General features: G+C 47.2%; 2 protein-coding genes across 3 annotated transcripts; both read left to right on the top strand.

Annotated features, from left to right (window-relative positions):
• Positions 1–660: 660 nt before the first annotated feature.
• On the top strand, positions 661–5918 carry LOC116228483 (glutathione S-transferase theta-1). The gene is made up of 5 exons (XM_031592342.2): positions 661–851; positions 2679–2766; positions 3331–3481; positions 4085–4261; positions 5060–5918. Exons 1-5 carry the CDS (start codon positions 740–742, stop codon positions 5258–5260), a joined length of 729 nt encoding a protein of 242 aa, XP_031448202.2. The 5' UTR covers positions 661–739; the 3' UTR covers positions 5261–5918.
• A 3613-nt stretch (positions 5919–9531) lies between these two features.
• Positions 9532–18475, top strand: LOC116228481 (glutathione S-transferase theta-1). 2 transcript variants are annotated; one of them, XM_031592339.2, is made up of 6 exons: positions 9533–10165; positions 10246–10305; positions 14479–14566; positions 15472–15622; positions 17680–17856; positions 18256–18475. In XM_031592339.2, exons 1-6 carry the CDS (start codon positions 10054–10056, stop codon positions 18454–18456), a joined length of 789 nt encoding a protein of 262 aa, XP_031448199.1. In that variant the 5' UTR covers positions 9533–10053; the 3' UTR covers positions 18457–18475. The 2 variants fall into 2 exon arrangements, with proteins under 2 accessions (XP_031448200.1, XP_031448199.1); XM_031592340.2 differs by lacking the exon at positions 10246–10305 and having other exon boundaries at positions 9532–10165.
• The last annotated feature ends 981 nt before the right edge of the window (positions 18476–19456 follow it).

Raw genomic sequence — 19456 nt, 5'->3', positions numbered from 1 at the left:
TTTAGTCTGCATTAACAGTAACACATCTCCTGTCTACTGTGAATTTAAAAGCCTTAATTAAGTTTACCACTGGTATTTTCAGCTGTCCCTGACAGGCTTACAACTGCCCTGTGGCTGTAGCCTCCACCTGCCCCCTTGGAGACCTGCAGGAAGAGATCCAGCTCTGGCTTTTGTTGTTTTGTAAAACAATATAAATGTACACCATCATTGGCAATACACTGCTGGAGGAAAAATAAAAGGGAGGGTGTTGGAAGCTCGGAGGGATGAAAGTCAGGAAAGGTGCTCACATGCTGTAAGCACAGCAGGAGCAACATGTGACTGTCACAGCAGCAGAGCCTGCATCTGTCCTCCTGCTGCATGGGTGCTGTACCTGTCTGTCGAGTTGGTTTTGCTTAGTTACGGTGTAGCTGTGTACAACCTCCCTACACCAGAGCTGCGCGTTCCCATGAGCGAACTTGCCCGGGCACAGCATCCCATTCATCAGCTGCCTTCGTTTCTTATCATTAAGTGAGTAAGCGATTAAGCCGAACCAGGTCCTGATGACACGCGGCAGAACTTCGCCCTTTGGGTTCTGGGTGGCGGCTGCACATCACCTCCGGTTCGGTTCGGGCGGTGCGGAGCGGAGCGGAGCCGGTCGGGAACGGGGCGGGAGCTCCGGGTCCGCCTCCGCCGTGCTGCCCCGCCCCGTCCCGGCGTCTGCGGGACAGAACGGACGGCACCGGAGCGAGGCAGCGGCAGGATGGGGCTGGAGCTGTACCTCGATCTGCTCTCGCAGCCTTGCCGGGCGGTTTACCTCTTCGCCCGGACCAACAACATCCCGTTCGAGTTCAAACGGGTGGAGCTGATGAAGGGTGAGCGGGGATGGGAAGGGGCCGCTGCCCCCCCGACGGCAGCGGGCGGGGGGTTCCTGTCCCGTAAGGAAACTCCGGTTGTTACGGGGCGGTGCTGCTGGCCGCGTCCCCACCTCGTGCTGCGGTTCTGCAGAGCTGAGCTCTGTGAAAACAGTCTATCAGAAAATGGGGGGCAGGAAAAGAGGCGTCGGTCTGAGAAGTAACGCTCCTCGGGGTGTGCCGGCCCCGAAAAGGAGATGGGGAGTGCATCCAGCAGCGTGGGGTTCGCCCCTTCTAAGTAACCTCCGGGAGCTCTGAGCTGCGCTGCGCCTGGCAGCACGGTGTGGTTCTCCCCTGGGAGTTGCAGTGGGGCACGGTGGGGTGAAGTCGTGCTGACAGCACTGGGAGATGCAGAGGGTGAAGTGCAGCAGCCAGAATCGGAAGGTTGAGGGCTGCAGAAGGGAGGAGGGCTTTTGTTTGTTCTAAAACCGACTGACGGTGGGTAGGAACCTGCCAGAGAAGTATTGTATGTTTTCAGCAGAGGACATCTGGAGATCTGTATCGCTTTTCTTAGCTGGTAAAAACTGCCTTTCTGCCTTTCTAGTGCTCTGTTGTGAAATTCTGTGAATGTGTTGGGCTTAAAAACAATGCAAGATGAGAAGGCTTCCGAGGCTCAAACTGATAGAGAAACAAGAGATTGTTATTAGAAAAACCTCTGGGTGTTGTGGTTTCTTCTCTGGGTGTTTCCCTTCATGCCTTGGCTGCTCACCGAATGCACTTGATGCTGCTTTCCTCTTAATGACCTGTCTCAGTAGGGGCTGATTGCAGCTGGGGGAAAAGCCCATACAGCGTCCTTTCCCTTCTTGCCAATGAGTGGTTGTGGTGAGACGTTGATCCAAACGAGAAGAGGCTGGCAGGCAAGCAGTGAGAGCATGAAGAGGAATGGAAAAACTGAAAGAGAATTACTCACAAATTGGGTTTGCCAAGTTCTGGGAAAACAAGCCTTTTCCAGAGCATCTCCTGGGGCACAAAGATTCCCAGGTGACTCACAGGAGGGCATGACAGGGGGAAAGGCATTGGAGAGATGTGACCGTGGAGATGCAAATGAGTGACTCTGAAACCAGGAGCTGGGGAGAGGCTGGCATGAATGAAGGTGTCTGGGCTTGGGTCCAGAGGTAACAAAGCACAGTGGGACTCCAAAGGAACAAAACACCTCTGGTTGGCTTTACTCTCTGCCTGCTTTACAGAGGAGACCTGGAAGACGGCTTAAAAGCAAACTCACCTCTGTGTTTGCTCTGGTCTATGATAAGGAAAACTCACCCAAAGAGCTCATTCATATGTTTGTAATAAAGTTCTCATGGCTTTATATGGAACCATGGGAATTTGTTTCCTCTAAACAGAGGACTATAAAGTTTAATATGAATTTTCTTATTTTCCAGGAAAAAGAAAAGAAAAAGAAAGGCAAAATTCCTTTCTTTCTCACTGTCCCCGTGGTTAACCCACTGTGTTTGTGGTACTGAGATCCCTTCCCCCCAAAGCTGCTTGGTGTTGGTGCCCTGACAGGTACCTCCAAGCACAAACTTTGTGCTGATACCGCCCTGAGTTGACAAACATTGCTGGTATGAAAGGACTCTGAACCATTTTGACCTTTGTCAAGAGGTTGTTCTGGCATGCAGGCAATGAGTAAGCTGACGTCATAAGGCAAAGCCAGAATCTACCCCTGTGGTACAGGGCTGTATTTGTACAGTCAAAGCCAGAAATGGTCCACGTGTTGCCCATGGACTCCTCAGCTGATCCCAGGTGGGTGCTGAGCACCACTGATGAGAAAAAATCTCTCATTTCCCTCAGGGCAGCACAGGACCGAGGAGTTCAGGAAGGTGAACGTGCTGATGAAAGTGCCTGCACTGAGGGATGGTTCCTTCACCTTAGCAGAGAGGTAAGGCACAAATAAGCTCAGTCCTCTGCTGAAGTACTGTTTGTCCTAATGCTTGGGTTCTGCCTGTTCTCAGACAGCATTGGCTATGAAAACTCTGAGCTGCTGCTTGGAGCTAGCTTGCATGCAGGCAATGTTTCTGAGCTAAGACACCTGCCCTATGTCCTCTGCTCTCTGCCTTCAGCTGGGGGCTGTAGTTCAATGCGTAGATCTGTCACAAGGCACCTGCTGTGGGATGGCCTGGCAACGCAAAGCTCTGAGTTGGAATGAGCTCATTCTGTGGTTTATGTGTGCTCTCAAATGTCTGCAGGGTAACTGTAGCACGGCCAGGCAGATGTGGCCTGCTGGTGATGCAATGGATGACTGCTGTCCATGAGCAACCAACAAGCCAGCGCAAACTCTGCCATGTGCTGTGACCACCCAATGATTACACGTTCTCTATTATACCCGACTTAAATTGCATTTGTGTTGCTGCTCACACAGCAGTGCAGTGTTTGGGAGAAGGAGAAAGGATGAGGTGCTTTTGTCTCAGCTTACCACTCACTGCTCTGTCCTGCTCTCTGCCAGCGTTGCCATCCTCATGTACCTGGCCCGGAAATTCAAGACTCCCGATCACTGGTATCCCTCTGACCTGCAGAAACAGGCCAGAGTTGATGAGTACCTGTCATGGCAGCAAGCCCACATTCGTGGGAAGGGGAGCAAGCTGTTCCTAAGTAAGGTAAGGCCATCATACCCTAAAAACTGAGAGCTGAGGGTGCTACGGCATCCCTCTGTGTGCTGAGCCTTTCTAAGTGAGCACACAAACCAGGTGACAGGAACAAACCTAGACCTGGGATTGATGTGGCTGCTTAGTAGAGACAGGTATTCACCCAAGTGAAGTGGCCTGAATCCTTCCTGCTGCAGCCATAGCTCTGAAGTCTGTGGGGCTCATTCTTAGTCAGTGCAGACCCAGCAGCATGCATGATGAATGTACCCTGCATGGACAGCAAGCAGCAGGCACAGCTCGCTGCCTTCCGCCCAGCTTCGTGGAAAGAAAGAACATCCCACTGGAAAACAAAATGCAGCTGTTTAAAGATGATGCAGCCCTCCCTTGAGAGAAGACTCGCGTGGTTGAAATTTCAGACTTTCTAGGGAGGAGATGCAGACAGACGGGAAGCAAGGATGGTTACTGACATTAATCTGTTCAACAGCTTGTTCTGTTCAACAAACAGCTGTTCTTGGGCACGGACACTGGGGGATCCTTAGAAGAAGGCAGTTTGAGGCCTGGACTTCATTTAGAGAGAAACGTGGAAAAAAGCAGTGTCTATTTTTTCCCTGCCAGGTGCTGATACCTCTCCTTGCAGGCCAGCCACTGCCTCCAGAGAAAGTGGAAAGTGCTACTGAGGAGCTGAATGTTGTCCTGAATCAGTTTGAGGAGAAGTTCTTGCAGGGCAAGCCCTTCATTGTGGGCAATGACATCTCCTTGGCAGACCTCGTAGCCCTGGTGGAGCTCATGCAGGTGAGCATCGATCACGGTGCTGTCAGATATACAAGCTGGGCTGTGGGCAGCAGCACCATCTCTGTAGGACAGGTTCTTCTGTCTGCAGTTTAGTCCTCGGTGGGATTAAAACTTGTTCCTTTTTGACCACAAGCAGAATTGAGTTTGCCAGGCAATTTCTCTGTATAGAAGTTTGGACAAAATTTTCGTTTTCTGGTATTTCTTCCAGGAAAAAAAAAAGAAGTTGAATTACAAAGTAGACAGAGGAGGATGAAGGAGAGATTGAAAGAACAGCTCTCTTAGAACACAAATTCAGGAGAGAAGCTGAACCGCATTTGTCTTGAGGGAGCTGAACGTAAGGTGCTCATTGACCACTGCTTTGTCTTTTGAGCAGCAGAGCAGGGACTCCTCACCCTCCTTCCTAGGCAGAAGTACTGTAGCACTGGCTGTGCTGTCTAGGAATAAAGCCACCTTCCGTTTTAGGGGAGAATAAATCTATTTGATTGTCTCCCACTACCAAGATTCAGTGTCATAAAACGAGCTACAGAAATCACAGGGATTTGGGAGAGACACGTTGGTGTGTGTGGACCTGTGTGCTCCATGTGACACAGTTTGGGGGTCTGCCACAGTTATACATCCACTGCAGCTCCCAGGGGACAGCACTGCTTCCTGCAGGTTAAGCAGCAGAGATGAACTCCGCCTAATGAACTCCATGTCTTTGTTGCCTCTGTGCTTCGTTCTGCTCCCAGCCCTGGCAAACACCTTGGCTGGCTGCTGGCAGGGAAGCCTGATGCCCGTGTTCTGTTGCTCTCTCTGCAGCCTGTTGCTTCTGGCTACGACCTCTTTGAGGAGAGGCCCCAGTTAGCAGAGTGGCGCAGGAGGGTGGAAGAAGCCGTGGGGAAGCAGCTCTTCCAGGAAGCTCATGAAGAGATCCTGAATGCCAAGAACGTGACTGCTGATAAAATTGCACCTGAGCTGCGGGAGCACTTCAAGCAACAGCTCTTAAAGCAAGTCAACTAGAACCAAGGGCGTCGCACTCCGATTAAAAGAAATTATTTTGCGTAAGCTTTTAGTAATATTCCAGTATTTCCTCCAATAGTAGTACAAAAAACGACATTCCAGAAAATACACTTCAATTACAGTCTTTCTGCAACTTAGAAGGGAAGAAAACTACATCTTAGACTGCAGCCAGCCAGCCCTTGGCTGCTGCCCCTGCCCAGAGGGTAAGGGAGCACCTGGCCACTAGAGGCTGCTGTGTTACAGATTGGAGCAAGGGAGCTGTGCAAGCTTTCAGATGAGGATGGGGTGAATCCCATGAACGAAGATCCTCAACAACAGCCTTATGCCATCATCTACATAGCTTATGCACAGTTGAGAAAAGCTGGTTTTCTAGGTGAAACCACTGCCAACCACGTGGTAGCCTTCATCCTTCCTCAAGCCACATCGGTGCTCCATCCCCTCCCAACAGGCAGCTCTGTGGAAGGCATTTAAACCAGGTTCCGTGCTGCTGAATGCTGCTGTGGCTGGGCCTGTACTGGGGGCAGGGGGGGCTTGGTGGCCAGCCCCAGGGCAAGTGCAGTGCTTAGCAAGCAAGCTAACTAATGCTGAAATAATGTTCTCGTTCCACTACTCTTCTGTCACACATATTCTCCAGTAAAGTTAATCGTTACACTTGCAATGTGTCCTAGCTCTGTTTGGATTTGTAAACAGAACTGGGAAAGGGGCAGCCCTGGATTCCTTACACAGACTGGCATGGTTCCCTTTCATAACCTCTTCACTGCCTCCCCTTGCACGCCTTCCTGCCCTCTTCCTGTTTCTGCCCTTCCATTTTCCAGCTAAGAACTATGAATAGTCCCAGTTTGCCTGTTTTTTCCTCCTTGTTTAGCACTGGTTTCAGCTGGAAGTCAGTGCTGTGCTCTGCCAGGTGCTCACAGTGCCACAGGGATGGCTGCGTGGTGCAGTGGCTGTGAGGCATCGACCGCGTTAATGCTGGTCAAGTGACAGCAGTGCTCAGAAAAGATGAAAACAGCTGCTCGAACAGCCTCACGTATCCTTTCAGCTGCACCTGTACTTTTGGGGAATAAGCCATCTGTCTGTTCTGTATTTGAGTTTCCTGAGTAAACCTGCCCTCTAGATCAAAAGGGCACCGTGAAGCAGAGCTCGCAGTGCGTGTCCCTCAGGTATGAGCTAAGCCACATCAATCCTCTTTCCGCTCTTCCAGCTTGCAGGATATCCTAAATGTCAGTAGTGAAAAAAGCAGGCTTGCCCCCAAAATGCTTTTATTTTCTGAGCTGACACAAGCAGAGAATAACTTGTTTTCTCTAATTTTTATTGTCTTCTTGCATTCTGCCCAGCAAACTCAGTAACTTGCCCTGAAAGTATTTGCATTGTTGCCACCTGACCTGTAAGTGTAGGTGCTGCTCTGCTGTAGCAGCTTGCCTGTAGTTCTGAGCCTAAAGAGGCTGTTTATGCCACGCTGCCAACCACTTCCTTTCTTCTACAACCTGCAGCTTACCACATCCAGCTGGCTGGGCTTCACTCTGAATAAAATAGGTCCCTCCTTGCTACCTCTTCTAGCACTGTTTGTGTAACTTCAGACTCCTCCAACTTCTCCCTTTGTTGTAGAGAGCAAACTTTCTATTGCCAGCATAATAAATTCCTCAGCTTCTGTTCAAGTAGAAACAGACCAGGGACAACAAGAGCCAAATCAGACAGCCCTCAAATGGAGCTTGTTAGCAGAGCTTTCTTGATACCTATTTCCCTGCAGAACCTCACGACTGGGCTTTGTGCACGTGAAACCACTGTGTGAGCCAAAGCGAATGCAGGACTGGCACTTGGTCTTGTTGAAGCTCATCCCATTGGCCTCAGCCCAGCAATCCACCTGTCCAGATCCTTCTGTAGGGCCATTCTACCCCCACGCAGATTGACTCCCAGTTTGGCATCATCTGCAAACTTACTATGGGTTCACTCATCCTCTCATCCAGGTCATCATTAAGGATACTAAACAGGACGTGCCCCAGTACCGACCCCAGGGAACACCACTTGTGACTGCTCATCAGCTGGATTTAACTCCATTCACCACCACTCTCTGGGCCCATTCCTCCAGCCATCTCTTTACCCAGCAAAGAGTGTATCTGTCCAAGCCCTGCCAGCTTCTGCAGGAGAAAACCGTGGGAGACAGTGTCAAAGGCTTTGCTGAAGTCTAGGTAGACTACATCAACAGCCTTTCCCTCATCCACCAGGCAGATCACTCAGTCACAAGCAGGACCTGCCTTTCATGAACACGGGCTGTCAGGGCCTGATCCCCTAGTTGTCTTTCACATGCTGTGTGATCTCACACAAGATGATCTGTTCCATAGCCTTCCTTGGCACAGAGGTGAGGCTGACAGGCCTGTAGCTCCTTGTATGCTCCTTATGGCTCTTCTTGTAGATGGGAGTCCCAGTGGCAAGCCTCCAGTCCCCTGGGACCTCTTCAGTTGATCAGGAATGCTGATGGATGGCAGAAAGCAGCTTGGCAATCGCCTCTGCCAGCTCTCTCAGCACCCTCAGGTCGAGCCCATCTGGTCCCATGGACTTGTGACAGTCCAGATGGAGTAGTAGGTCTCTGCTTCCATCTTACTCATGGGGTTTTACTCTGTTCCCCATCCCAGGCTTTGAGGTCAGGGAGTAGAGAACCCTGAAAATAATCAGTCTGACTTGTAAAGACAGATGTAAAAGAGGCATCGAGAACCTCAACCTTTTCCTTATCCTCAGTGGTCATGTTCCCTGCCACACCCAGTAAAGGATGGCCATTCTCCTTAGCCCTCCTTTTACTGTTAACACATTTGTTAAAAAGTTTTTTATTCTCTTTTACTACAGACTTGCCTTGCTGTTGGTTTTTATCATGGAGATAAAGCATCTCGTCCTTGTACTTTGCCTTCTGCTGTCCCTCCGCTTCCCCCATCTGGTTAATTTGTGTCATTTGATCTTAGCTGGTTCCAGATCCAAGGCTGAAAACCCCAAGAGCAGCCCTCTCTATCTGCCAAACCCAACAGGTTGTGCAAGAGTTCTGCCTGCTGCAGTGCAATGTTCATTGTCCGCTCCCCTTTGAGCTGAATATGGAGAGGGGTTGCACGTCTTGTGACAGCTTAACATGCCATTCTGACTCACTTTCCTCAATTCTTGCCAGGAGCTGTTTGGAAATAAGTGAGAGCCTGTGATTTCTAGAGTCAAATCGTGCTGGGATACACAAAATCAGAGCAATCTACAGAAAACAGATACACATCCCAAGACATCTACTGCATTTTTTATTGACAGTGCCTGCAAGTACAGGGAGAAAAAAGCTTTCTTTGGGGTGATGGAACTAAATCAAAATATTGTGCTAGAGACCTAGAGAAGAATAATGCAATAAAATGCCATGTAACACGACCAGATTAAAAATATCTCTGACTGTGTGGGTGATGCGGTGCAGTCAGCAACAATAGAAGGATTTACAAACAGAACATTTTCAGAAGGCATGGGAAAAGCCCTTGGAAGCCCAGTCAGGAGTATGAATTAAAAAAAGAGCAAAGTGATCCTACGCTGCTCATCCTGCTGCTACCACTGGGATCTGAGAGCTCCTCAGCTCTTGTTTAGAGGAGCATTCTGCAAGCATTTTAAACACAAAACTCTTTTACCTGGGCAGAGGCACATTCATGTTCCCTTTTCCCACTCTGGTAGCATTTAATATTTTCTTGCTCTGAAGGAGTTTGACAGAAGTCCAGCACCTGCCACAGTACTCTACAAACCTTCATTTTGTGCTTCTGCTGCATGCAGAGGCTTTATAGAGTAACGTATCCTGAATGGGGACTAAAGAGTGCAGAGAGCCCTTCTCAAAGCTAGTCAGGATAAGAAAAACAGCAGAAAAATCTTATAGCGTGGTTCTAAATCTGAAGAATTCCTCTGAAAGACCGGTGCATGGTACTGCAGAATCAGTGTCAGGACACAGCTTAGCCAAAGGTCACTTACAGGTGGTAGTTCTAACAGCAATCTCCATTGATAAGGAACTGTCAGAGCAGCAGTTCTGGAAAATGGTACAAAAGAAATACCTGAGAGTATTCCAGTTTGGGATTTACCCAAGAAGAGCTCACTGCTTCGTACCTAAACCTTTTCCCAACTTTCTGCATGAGTGAAGCTGTCCCACAGCTTCCTTTCCTTGAGGTCTGTGTGCGACTGAAGGGCTGTGTGCGACTGAAGGGCTGTCCGTGCCACGTGAGCAGTGCAGATAAGGAGGTGTCAGAGCTGGGTCTGACCGAGGGTGACTTTGCTATGATCGGTTCAACCGCTGTCGGTGTGACACACGTGTCTGTACTCCCCAGCGCTGTCCTCGAGTCACAGAGCTGTGAAACGCTGCGGGGCTACGCAGGGCTCGAGTTCAGCATTAATCCTATATAAGAAATAAGGGGAAAGGAGGGTCGCTGGTGCGCGCGGTGCCCGTGCTGACCGAGCGGCCGGCTGCGGGGCCAGAACCCGGTGTGCAAGGGCACCGTGTGACAGCCGGCCGTCTTTGGATCTCAGTCGCCGTCACCGCCCCGCAAGGCTCCTTTCCTAAAGCGGCCCCACGCGCGGTGCCAGCTGCATTTCCTTTCCCGGCCTCGGCGCAGCCCGTCGCGTCGCGGGACGGGAGCACCACCTCCTGCCGCTGGGACGGCTCCGCAGGGGGCCCTGCAGGGCTGGGCGCCTCGGGGCCGCCCGCCGCGTCCCCGCCCGTAGGAGGGCACGGCCGGCACGGCTCGGCCCCCGCGGCGGCTCCGTCCGCACAGCGTCCCGCGGATCCGAGCGGCGGCGGCGGCAGCATGGGGCTGGAGCTGTACCTGGATCTGCTCTCGCAGCCCTGCCGCTCCATCTACATCTTCGCCCGGACCAACAACATCCCGTTCGAGTTCAAGCACGTGGAGCTCTTCAAAGGTGAGGAGGGCTGGCAGGGCGGGCGGCGGGGCCGGGGGTCGGAGCCCCGCGCTCAGCGCTCCTCTCTCGGCTCTTGGCAGACTCGGTGCTGGGGAAGAAGCCGGCGGCGGCGGCGAGCGGTGCGGAGCGGCCCCGCACAGGTGAGCTCCCGGCGCCGTTATTGCAGCTGTGGCGTCGGGACCGGGTGCTGGCAGCCCTGCGGCTGCTCGGAGCGGAGTGTTGGATGTCCGTCGGGCTGTGCGTGGCTGCAGGTGTGTTCCTGTGGCCGCTGTGGGATGGAGGAGGAGTGAGGCAGCATCAGTGCTTAGGGACGCTCGACATCAGCGGGAGCAAGCACGTGAAATCGCAGAATGGTTGGGGTCGGAAAGGACCCCCAAAGGCTGTCTGTTCCCACTGCCTGCAGTGCACAGGGACACCCGCAGCTCCAGCAGTGCTCACAGCCCCGTCCCCTGAGCGTGGCTGTGTGCAGGGATGGGGCAGCACCACCTCTCTGGGCACCCTGTGCAGTGCCTCACCACCCCATTGTAAACAACTTCTTCCTTACATCCAATCTAAATCTCCCCTCTTTTAGTTTGAAGCAATTTCTCCTTGTCCACAGTCCTTGCTGAAGGGTCTGTCCCTTATTTCTTCCAGCCCCTTTAGATACTGGAAGGCTGCTTTCCTCTCTCCCCAGGGCCTTTTTCTCTCCAGGCTGCACAGTCCTGGTTCTCTCAACCTGTCCTCACAGGGAGGTGTTCCATCTATCATCTATGGTGTCCTTTGGACACACCCCAACAGGTCCACGTCTCTCCTGTGCTGAGGACCCCACATCTGGATGCAGAACTCCAGGTGAGGTCTCACAGTGCGGAGCAGAGGGACAGGATCACCTCCCTTGACCTACTGACCATGCATCTTTTGATGCAGCCACCTGGAAGCTGGCAAAATGCAGGAGTCAGTGGAGGTGGGAGATCACCTACTCACAGGGGCGTGCAGAGCTCAGAGGAGACTTTTTTGGGGTTGTACCCTCACAGGACAGCGTCCCATCCTTCCTACAAAACATAAAACAGGTGGCAAGGCCACACACCACAGCTAAACCTGCTGCCAGCCTGCAGAGAGGGAAGGACGAGCTCATCAGGTGCTGTGTGGCTTTAAACACTCACCCTGCAGGCCCTCCTGAGCACAATGGTTGGGTCATGGATCTCCCAGAGCTGTCGCATAGCCGTGCTGTGGCTATTTTTGTGGATCCCCAAGGAATGTTTCTCCAGCCATTTCTAGCAAATTAGTCACAGTGACAGTGACTGCTCTGGGATTGGTGTACTTAGAAACATTCAGCTGTTCAGACTTGTCCAGCTGTATAAGAAGACTATTGAATGTTTGCTTATTGTATTTTCCAGGTAAATCATTTGTTATTTTTGTTGCCTAAGGCAACACAGTGCTTGGAAATCCTTGGCTGAACAGATTATTAGGCAGGGATGAGATTGGCAATCGAATTTTTTTTTCCCATTTCTTAAGTAGAATTTTGTCTACTTGTCACCACCAGTAGATCTTCCCTACACAGGTATTTTTCCTGTGTGCAGACTGTCTTTCCTCTTGACGGTGTATATTCTAATTTAAGTTATTCCTCAAAGCTCAACAATACACACAGTGTGCATATACACACACATAAATATATACATATTTATATGTACACATATATACCCTTGTGAGTATACTAATTGCTATTACTAATTACACCAGATGCAACTGATGTTAAACAGCTGTAAGTCAGAGGAATGCCACAGGATCAATCAAGATGGGCCACAACAAGAAATGAGCACAGTATTAAACTCTGCTAAACTACAAATACCAACACTGATCTCTTTGTTATTGCAATAAACAACCAGTCCCAGTGGAGCAACCTGGAATTAGTGTTCATACCAAAGCTTTTATCACTTTGCAGCTCAGTGGCCAAGTTTCTGCTCAGGTCTTTTTTGTCTGTATGAACCAAAGCAAGTCAGATGCTCTCTCTGTGCTCCATGTGCAGTCTCTGTAACAAATGTGGGCCTCCTGTCAAACCTGCTGTAGTGCTGTGTTAGTTAGGACTGATACAGTATGAAAACGGGCTGAAATCTGATTCAGGCTGCCCTGACCCACTGCTTACTTCTCATATCACTGTTTCTCAATTGCTTGCTACCCTGGATAATAAACAAACAGTAGATTGTAACAGCCAACCAGCTACGTCCAAGAACTGACTGCTCATTATTTGTCAAAGCTACTGACTTGCAATTTTATGCTGTGTTTTTTCTAAGGACCACTTGAGCTGTACGCACCTTGCCCAAGCTGTGTTTGGTGACCACTAGCTATGGGAGCCCCTCTGAATGCACAGGCTCTTTTCCTGAGCAACTCCTTGGATGACAAGAGATGTACACAATTTTCCATAAAGATTTTTTGTGACATAAATCATAGACAAAAGATCCCTTGTGCTTTGCCAACTGGCTTGATTTTCTAGGAGTGTTTTTGAACGCTGAAGTTTCTCAATTAACGGGCTTGTTACCTCACACAGTCAGGCTCCAATTCTTTAGAAACCCTTTATTCTGAGATTTTGTACACTGCTGCCTGCTTCTGCTCTGCGCATAGAACCTCTCACCCAGCTAAACTTGAGGGCATTGTGACTGCAGGCAGCTAGAAACATTGCTGTGGGTTTAAATCCCTTCAGACCGCAGATGGATGTGAGCCTTGCTCTCCAGTGAAGCTACTTGTATTGGAACTTAAAAGCTTTTCCCTAAGAAAAAGCAAGGCAGGGGCTAGTCAGCTAGCAGTGAGAATAGGGCAGTAATGTTTGCACTTTGATTTATCTCACATGAAGTCAATGCTGGGAAAGTAGTCAGAGGCTTTGCTGTGTTCTGTAATTTGCAGTGCAGGAATCTTGCTTTCTCCCATCCCTTCTCTTGCAGCTAGTTGTAAATCAGCTTAGTAGTCCAAAGACTTTTTTATTGCTTGGAGATGTTTCATACTGTCCATTAAAGCAGCCACTAGCACCTCCTTCTGTATGGCAGCAAATGGTTCTTGGGGATGCAGAACCTTGTTAGTTAACAGCACTTTTTTTTTTTTCTTTTTTCTTTTTGGACAAAAGGGATTTTTGTTATGAAAACTTCTGCTGGTCATACTGGTTTGATTTGAACAGGATCTGCACCCTGGCATGTCTCCTTATAGAAAGCATGTAAGACAAACAAAGTAAACAAAGCCCTTCAATCTTTTCTTTTTTTTTTTTTGTACCAGTTCCTGGTGTTTTATGCAATCTCCTGGCATTTAACTGCTGACTCACAAGTTCAGTGCCTTCAATGAGAAAATAAAAACTTGATTAGATAGTCAGCTATGAATGCCTTCAAACTTCTGTGACTGTGGACTTCGAATTCTTTTATGGGATGGCTTCTTCCTCTTATGTTTTCCTGAAGAGGAGGTTTATTTGCTGGCTTATAGCTGGGACTAACACAGAATAGAGGTGTCAGAGCTTCTCTGACCCTGGTGAATGGCCATGGTGGCAGAATGAGTTACTTTGCAAGTTCAGTGTTATACTGCTGATATTCATGTTTTTCCCCTCCCAGCAAGAACTGGAATTACCCTCTGCTGCATGTCTGCTGAGGGATCAGCTCTGCTGACAGCATTTGCTTTCTTTGGGGATGATTGATTTCCTCTGCTTTTTGGAGTCAAACAAGGGAAGGATTCTGCTCCATGAGTCTTATCAGCAACCTGGGTTGTCTTTAATTAATTAGCTGCTGCAGGGATCTCCGTGGGCACAAAGGCTTTAAATTGCTTTCCATCATGACTCCATCCCAACTAGTGTCAGCCATGTTAACCAAAGGAAAATGACTTTGTTTTGGTGCTGTATGTTGGAAAGAGGAGCATCCGTTCACTCTCAATGGGGTGCTTTGCATACAAACTCAGCCTTTCCAAACAGCACTTAGTGCTTCTCTTCATCTTAAGTCTTTTTTCCCCCATTTCTGAAACCATAGGACAAGATTTCAAGTCAAGTTAGTGTTTTCAGAACCAATATCTTCATCTGTTTTCTAGATGCCTCATTGGGAATGATTTTTCAGAAAGTTTTGCAAGTATTGTTGCTACCAGAGTCAAACAACTGAATTCCTGTGTAGAAATGAACTGCTCCTTGCTGTGTGACATGCCTGAGCAGACTGCAGGCTGTAGATGGCTTTTACATTGACTCTTCAATTTCATTTTCAAAATATGACTTAGGAAAAGAAACAGCAGAGTTCACAGATTTTCCAGTTTGTTACAGGTGTTTATGATTCATTGGCGGACACTCTTCTAACCTCTGACTTGTCCATTCATGTTCTTAGGGCCATCAAATAGTGAAGGGGCTGGCAAAATCAGCCTCTTGAAGAAAGTACCAGCGCTGAAGGACGGAGACTTCACCCTAGCAGAATGGTAAGAACTCAATCCTCGGAGTTCCTTGGAGACCAGTAATACAAATAGTGTTTAGGAGGTGTCATTCCCTCCAAATGACTCAGAACTAGCAATGAGCATTTATGAATAGGAAAAATTAGTGATCTACTTTGACATTTCGGTTCCTTTGTTCTTAAAAGTTAGATACCAGTATGCACATTTATGATAAGCAGCTAAAGATACGCATTAGTTCAGGTGGACGTGAGCCAGACTTGGAGATAAACAACTTGAAGTCATTAGAAAGATGTTCCTTTGACAGGAACTTTTGTAATTATGGATGTTCAGCTGGCCATTAGGTCTGTTTATGGAGAAGCAAGCATTTTCTGCCTAAGTTGATGTCGCAAATGCTTGCTTCCTCCACCATGTGCCTTATTTCTCAGTCTGAAGGGGTTAACATATTGCCAACTCACATATATGTCCTGACTTAATGAAAATATTATTGTGATGATATTTTTGTATTTCCAGTGTCTTGCCCTCCAAAGAGCACTACAAAGACTGAAAAGGTCTCCACAAATACCTTATATACCTTATATACCTTATATATCTTGGTTATTTGTAATACTATAACCTTATATACCTTATATATCTTGGTTATTTGTAATACTATAACCTCATCTCCATTTTCTGTTTGCATTATCTTTCACAATGTAAACAAATCTCCTGGCTTAACTGATCTTCACTGAAAGCACTTACCTCAAATTAGGGTTATAAACATATCTGGGAATTGTTTAAAGCATATAAAACACGAGGAAGACTACAGAGCTACTTTTATTTGTCTGACTTAGTTATTAAGGCCAAATTAATACCTGGACAGATAAAACTGGTCTGAGATAAAAGCATTCTGTAGCATTCCCTGACCTGTTTTTGTCTCGTTAATGTCTGAGCAGCACTGCCATTCTGCTGTATCTGAGTCGGAAGTACAACACTCCTGACCACTGGTACCCATCAGACATAAAAAAACGGGCCCAGGTAGATGAATACCTCTCATGGCATCACGCTAACATCCGGGCTAATGCTCCTAAGACCATGTGGATCAAGGTAAGGAGACTGGATATTAATATGAGAGTAAAATGATGCTTTCTTGGGTGAAAACTGAACAGAAAGAGTTTGTCGCAGTGAAGTAAAAAATCTAGTGCATTCCTAGCTGAGAGGAGATGTCAGAGTGCTATTTGCTCAACATCAGGATTTGGCAGCCTGGGCCATTTTGTGGTGGTTTTTTTTTTGTTTGTTTTCTTGTTTTTTTGTCTGCCTGTTTGTTTCCTTAAAGTAGTTCTGATACAGAAGGTCTCAAAGCCTCACGGACTTCTATTGCCTGGATTTGTGAACAAATGTATAACAGATTGAGTATTGCCTCCAAGGGTTCCCCCTCCCTGCACAGCTGTGCAGAGTATGCACACAGACCTTTTGCTTCTTTGGCAAGTGTGTGCTTTGTTGCTGGAAACTGAAAGGCTTGTGTTGTTCATACATCAGGTCTCTGTAGTCCCATCAGGGTGGAAATCCAGAAGGAGACTTTTGCTTCCAGAATGCTTACGTACTCCTCTGAAATGAGCTCAGGGATAGGTAGAATAGAGATACATGGAGAATGGCAGTATTTCTTTATTCAGTGTAGTCAAATCAATTTACGTTTGGGTAAAAGTAATGGAATCACTCTGAAGCAGGAAATCATTTAATATCAGATAATTCTGCTTTTTTTTTTCTGATTTTTCTCTCTAAGAGTGGTCAGGCACTGCAGTGGCTGCCCAGGGAGGTGGTGGAGTCGACGTCCCTGGCAGTGTTCAAGAGGTGTCTGGATGAGGAGCTGTGAGATCTGGTTTAGTGCTTGTGGTAGCAGTGGTAGTGTGAAGACGGTTGGACTAGATGATCTTATAGGTCATTTCCAACCTTGTGATTCTATGATTCAATGATTGTGTGCTGGACAACTGATTCCAGCCAACTCATCAGAAACCTAATGCAGCTATCCTTAGAGAAGCCCAGGTGCAAATACAGACCTGCAAGCATGATTGTAACAGAGGATTTTAAAGGAAATAAGGGTTGCCAGTAAGAAGATAAGAACATCACTCTTCCTATGTGAAGTCCACCCATGTTTATGCCTAACAAAACATATCAGGACTCATTTAGAATTTTGATTTATTAACATTTGATTTTTTGGCAAGAAAGTCCAGAGGAGCAGCACAAATATGAGTCAGATTCCTACAAACATCAGTTTATTCAAGTCTCTGCAGGCTGTTATTGCAGTGCACCAAGAGAAAGAAATCCATCTCATTGCTGCTGGTTAGATAACTCAGATACAGAAAGATCATCAGAATAATTGAAACTTATAAAGCCACTGTGTAATAGAAGGCAAAATTGCTGGTTTTGTGAGAAGATAAACTGCCCTGAGATACAGAAAAGGAGATACCATTTCATAATGGCTATACCTGGAGATCCCATCATTTGTAATTGGAAACATTTAGGAGGAGAACTGGCCATGAATTTTCTGATGAAATAGACTCTAAATGTACTTGGCAAAAAAAAAAAAGTGGCTTGGATTAGGCAATCACAACATGAATTTGTTGAATATACTAGCAGTAAGTAGAACGTCTATCTACTACCCCTGTGGAAATTTATATATATATATATATATTTTTTTTTTTTCTGAAAATAAATAAAGAAATACTATTTCTTTAGCTATCATAGATAGAGGTGGTATAGTTGTGAAATACTGGTGGCTCTGATGTTATATACACCTCTGTGAATGGTGACAAATCTCACTGAAAGGCTACTACCCCCTGTGCAAGCAAGTCTTTGGAGACAAAGACTGTTATTTATGATTGTTCTGGCTGGAAACATTTCTAATAGTATAAGGAATGATTCTTGGGACACCTTAAAAAGAGTGATATAAAAAGGGCACGTACCCACTCTGCCCTCCTGGCAGCTGCTCCTCTGCTAGATACACTCCCTACCACAGCCACCACCATGACCTGCTGCCATCACCTGAAGGGACTGCAGGTGACCACCAATGGCAGTCACGTGTATCTCATGAGGTACAACTTAATGACTATCATTAGATCCATGAGAAGATAGCTGACCATGCTCTATGCCCATTCTCTCCTCAGGTGCTGATTCCCCTCTTCACAGGGCAACCACTGCCATCAGAGAAGCTGCAGGAGGTGATGGAGGGGCTGTCTGCTTCCCTGAAGCAATTTGAGGAGAGGTTTCTGCAGGACAAGGCTTTTATCATTGGGAGTGAGATTTCTTTGGCAGATCTTGTGGCCATTGTGGAGCTGATGCAAGTGAGTGCTGGACTATGGTAGTGAAGGGAAAACATGCTGCTGGGCAGGGAGGGATGCAGCATATGGTAACACTTCGTTAGGAGTAAGGGCATATCTCAGCACGACTAAGACAATGAGTAGAAAGCAGCAGTGTGTTCAGAAAATCAGTTGTTTTTTTTAAAGGAGAAACTGGCTGCAACAGGTCTCCTTCATTTTTGTTCCCTAACAGAATGTCCTCCTGTTTCATCCTGACTTTATTTTTGATCTCTAGAGGTAGAGATAATATATAGAACTTTATGAGCTCCTCCCCTCTCTTTCTCCTACCCCATACCTGCAGTTACATTTTTGATGCCTGTTGTCTTGGCAAAGAGTGGGTTGTGCAGTGTCTCACTATCTCTTGCTCTCTCTGGCTTTCTGCAGCCTGTTGGAGTTGGTTGTGACATCTTTGAAGACAGGCCCAGGCTGATGGAGTGGCGCAAGCGGGTGGAGGAAGCTGTGGGGAAGGAGCTTTTCTTCCAAGCCCATGAGATGATCCTGAATGTCAAAGAACTGAGCAACATTCAGATTGATCCACAGCTGAAAGAGCATCTGGCACCTGTGTTGATGAAGATGTTGAAATGAATTAACCTATGTTACTATTTTTCCTGCCTTTTTTTTTTCTTTTCTTTTTTTTTTTACTTCTGTGATCTCCAGCTCTACGCTAAACTGGAAAAAAAACCACTGTATTTCTTATGTAGTCTTGCAAGTTGTCCTCCCCAACTTCACTAAGCCTTCCCTGCATCTTTGGGAGGTGGGAGCTGGGGAATTTTTAAGACCTGAAACATTAAATTTGTATGAAAGGGAGAGACCCTATGGGTCACTTAACACACGCATCTGGGTTATATTTTAGTGTCACTCAGAAATGTTGGAAACATGAATAGTATTTCCTGAAAAATTTGAGCCAGCCTGCAAACTGGAACATCAGAGAACTGTCTAGGATGAGGGTCATTGTTTTCTTGTGTTTGTAACATTTGGAGCTCCTTCCTAAGTGGGAAACACAGCAAAGCAAACCTGATCCTCACCTTCCCAGTGTGTGTCTCTGCATAAGTGAGTATGGAACAAAGCTACAGGTAGTCACTAAACTAAAAAGAAGACTTTTTATTTTATTTTTTTAATTTAATTTTCTCGTTGCTGGAGCATATTGCTTGGCCACCCATCTACATTCCATACTTCTATTTGCCTTTAAGATCCTGTGAGAAGTTTCTTCACGTTCATCTACGACAAATTATTGGAATGCTTTAATTTAACCACTGCCCTCCACTTTTCAAAGTTGGGTTTCTTAGGCACGTGGTCTGTCAGTACATGTGTGGCAGGGAGATCTGTGTAGTAAAGACTGAGCAACTTCAAACAGCTGAGGGTGGCCACAGACCTTCAAATAATGCCTACTTGAATCCTCTGTTGATATCATATATGGAATACACTGAACAAATGCATTCACAGTGACTTCTTTAAAGAGAATATGACTGCAATCAAATCATTTTTTTCTGTGGTAACAGTGCAGTAGCAATCCACATTCCTCCTAAAAAATGGAAAGGAGGGATAAATCTAGACACGCTCTTTGGAGATTGTTTTGGATGGAAGT

The sequence above is a fragment of the Phasianus colchicus genome, chromosome 18 (assembly GCF_987193195.1).
Source record: "Phasianus colchicus chromosome 18, bPhaCol1.hap1.1, whole genome shotgun sequence".
Classification (NCBI taxonomy): domain Eukaryota; kingdom Metazoa; phylum Chordata; class Aves; order Galliformes; family Phasianidae; genus Phasianus; species Phasianus colchicus.
The sequence above is the reverse complement of the archived record's forward strand: the minus strand, read 5'-3'. Positions and strand labels throughout refer to the sequence as shown.

What these genes read in the sequence shown, in the direction of transcription:
- LOC116228483 (XM_031592342.2), top strand. Translation starts at nt 740, where the DNA reads ATGGGGCTGGAGCTGTACCTCGATCTGCTCTCGCAGCCTTGCCGGGCG. An exon ending in ACGGGTGGAGCTGATGAAGG is followed by an intron (nt 852 to 2,678) that starts GTGAGCGGGGAT and finishes CATTTCCCTCAG; the next exon opens with GGCAGCACAGGACCGAGGAG. An exon ending in GCAAGCTGTTCCTAAGTAAG is followed by an intron (nt 3,482 to 4,084) that starts GTAAGGCCATCA and finishes TTTCCCTGCCAG; the next exon opens with GTGCTGATACCTCTCCTTGC.
- LOC116228481 (XM_031592339.2), top strand. Translation starts at nt 10,054, where the DNA reads ATGGGGCTGGAGCTGTACCTGGATCTGCTCTCGCAGCCCTGCCGCTCC. An exon ending in TGCGGAGCGGCCCCGCACAG is followed by an intron (nt 10,306 to 14,478) that starts GTGAGCTCCCGG and finishes TCATGTTCTTAG; the next exon opens with GGCCATCAAATAGTGAAGGG. An exon ending in CCATTGTGGAGCTGATGCAA is followed by an intron (nt 17,857 to 18,255) that starts GTGAGTGCTGGA and finishes GGCTTTCTGCAG; the next exon opens with CCTGTTGGAGTTGGTTGTGA.